The sequence below is a fragment of the Sinocyclocheilus grahami genome, unplaced genomic scaffold, assembly GCF_001515645.1.
Source record: "Sinocyclocheilus grahami isolate Dianchi unplaced genomic scaffold, SAMN03320097.WGS_v1.1 scaffold8422.1, whole genome shotgun sequence".
NCBI lineage: Eukaryota > Metazoa > Chordata > Actinopteri > Cypriniformes > Cyprinidae > Sinocyclocheilus > Sinocyclocheilus grahami.
In genome coordinates, this window is record NW_015512053.1 from 1,149 (window position 1) to 2,012 (window position 864).

The following is an 864-nucleotide window of genomic DNA, read 5'->3' on the forward strand; positions in this document are numbered from 1 at the left end:
GGAGTAATGATGCTGAAAATTCAGCTTTGCAAATAAATTACATTTTAAAACATTACAATAAAATAAAATAGTACTTTAAAATTGTAATAATATTCCACGATATAACTGTTTTTTTTGTTTGTTTGTATTTACTGTATTTTTGGTCAAATAAATGCAAGCTTGGTGAGCAGAAGCGACTTTAAAAAATTTTCCCAAACTTTTCGCTATTGTAGATTTTGACTCTTTCTAAAGCAAATGTGAATGGTTCTTGTCAGTGAAAAAGTCAGCACCACAATATTATGGATTCTCTAAAATGGGTTTCTCCTTAAAGGATTTATTGTGCATTTTAGTATCCACCAAGTGAAAAACCTACATTTGATTCATAAAGTTACAGAAAAACCCTCTCCTTATCTAAATTCAGGAGAGAGTCATTCATTAAAGGCATTCATGTCTGCAGTACAAACAACGTGGGACATGTTACACAACGAAGATTAATATTTGGGTTAGATGTTTGTTCAAATCCCTATGAGTTAATAACAATAACAGTAATGCTTGCCTTAGCAAACGTCACTAATAATCAGTCTTTCATTGGCGAACAGGGATAAAGTGGTACATTTGTGTCTGGTGAGGCCCACCTCCATGATGAAGCGTTTGTCGTGACTTCCTCCGCTCTCCGAGATGAGCTCGTACTTCAGCCCACGGCGTTTCTCATTCAGCTCCATAACCGGGTTCTTCCCGCTGGCCGTCAAAATAGGACCCTGAGTTCGCACCTAGATGCAAAACATGTCATTCAACTGAACTGAACCAACACTGAACTGAGCCGAATAACCAAATGATTGTCTTGTGTAAAGCTGATTACAGCTGAATTAAGCTTGTTTTATATAT

The 864-nt window shown here is 36.3% G+C and overlaps 1 protein-coding gene across 1 annotated transcript in view; it reads right to left on the reverse strand.

Moving 5' to 3' along the window:
- Positions 1 to 614: 614 nt before the first annotated feature.
- LOC107578030 (spermatid perinuclear RNA-binding protein-like) overlaps positions 615 to 864 on the reverse strand; it is a gene marked incomplete at its 3' end in the record, with an annotated part of 1,153 nt that continues 903 nt past the window's right edge. The window contains exon 2 of the mRNA XM_016264035.1: positions 615 to 749. Within this exon, the coding sequence (XP_016119521.1) occupies positions 615 to 749 (135 nt within the window). The remainder of the gene's footprint in view (positions 750 to 864) is intronic.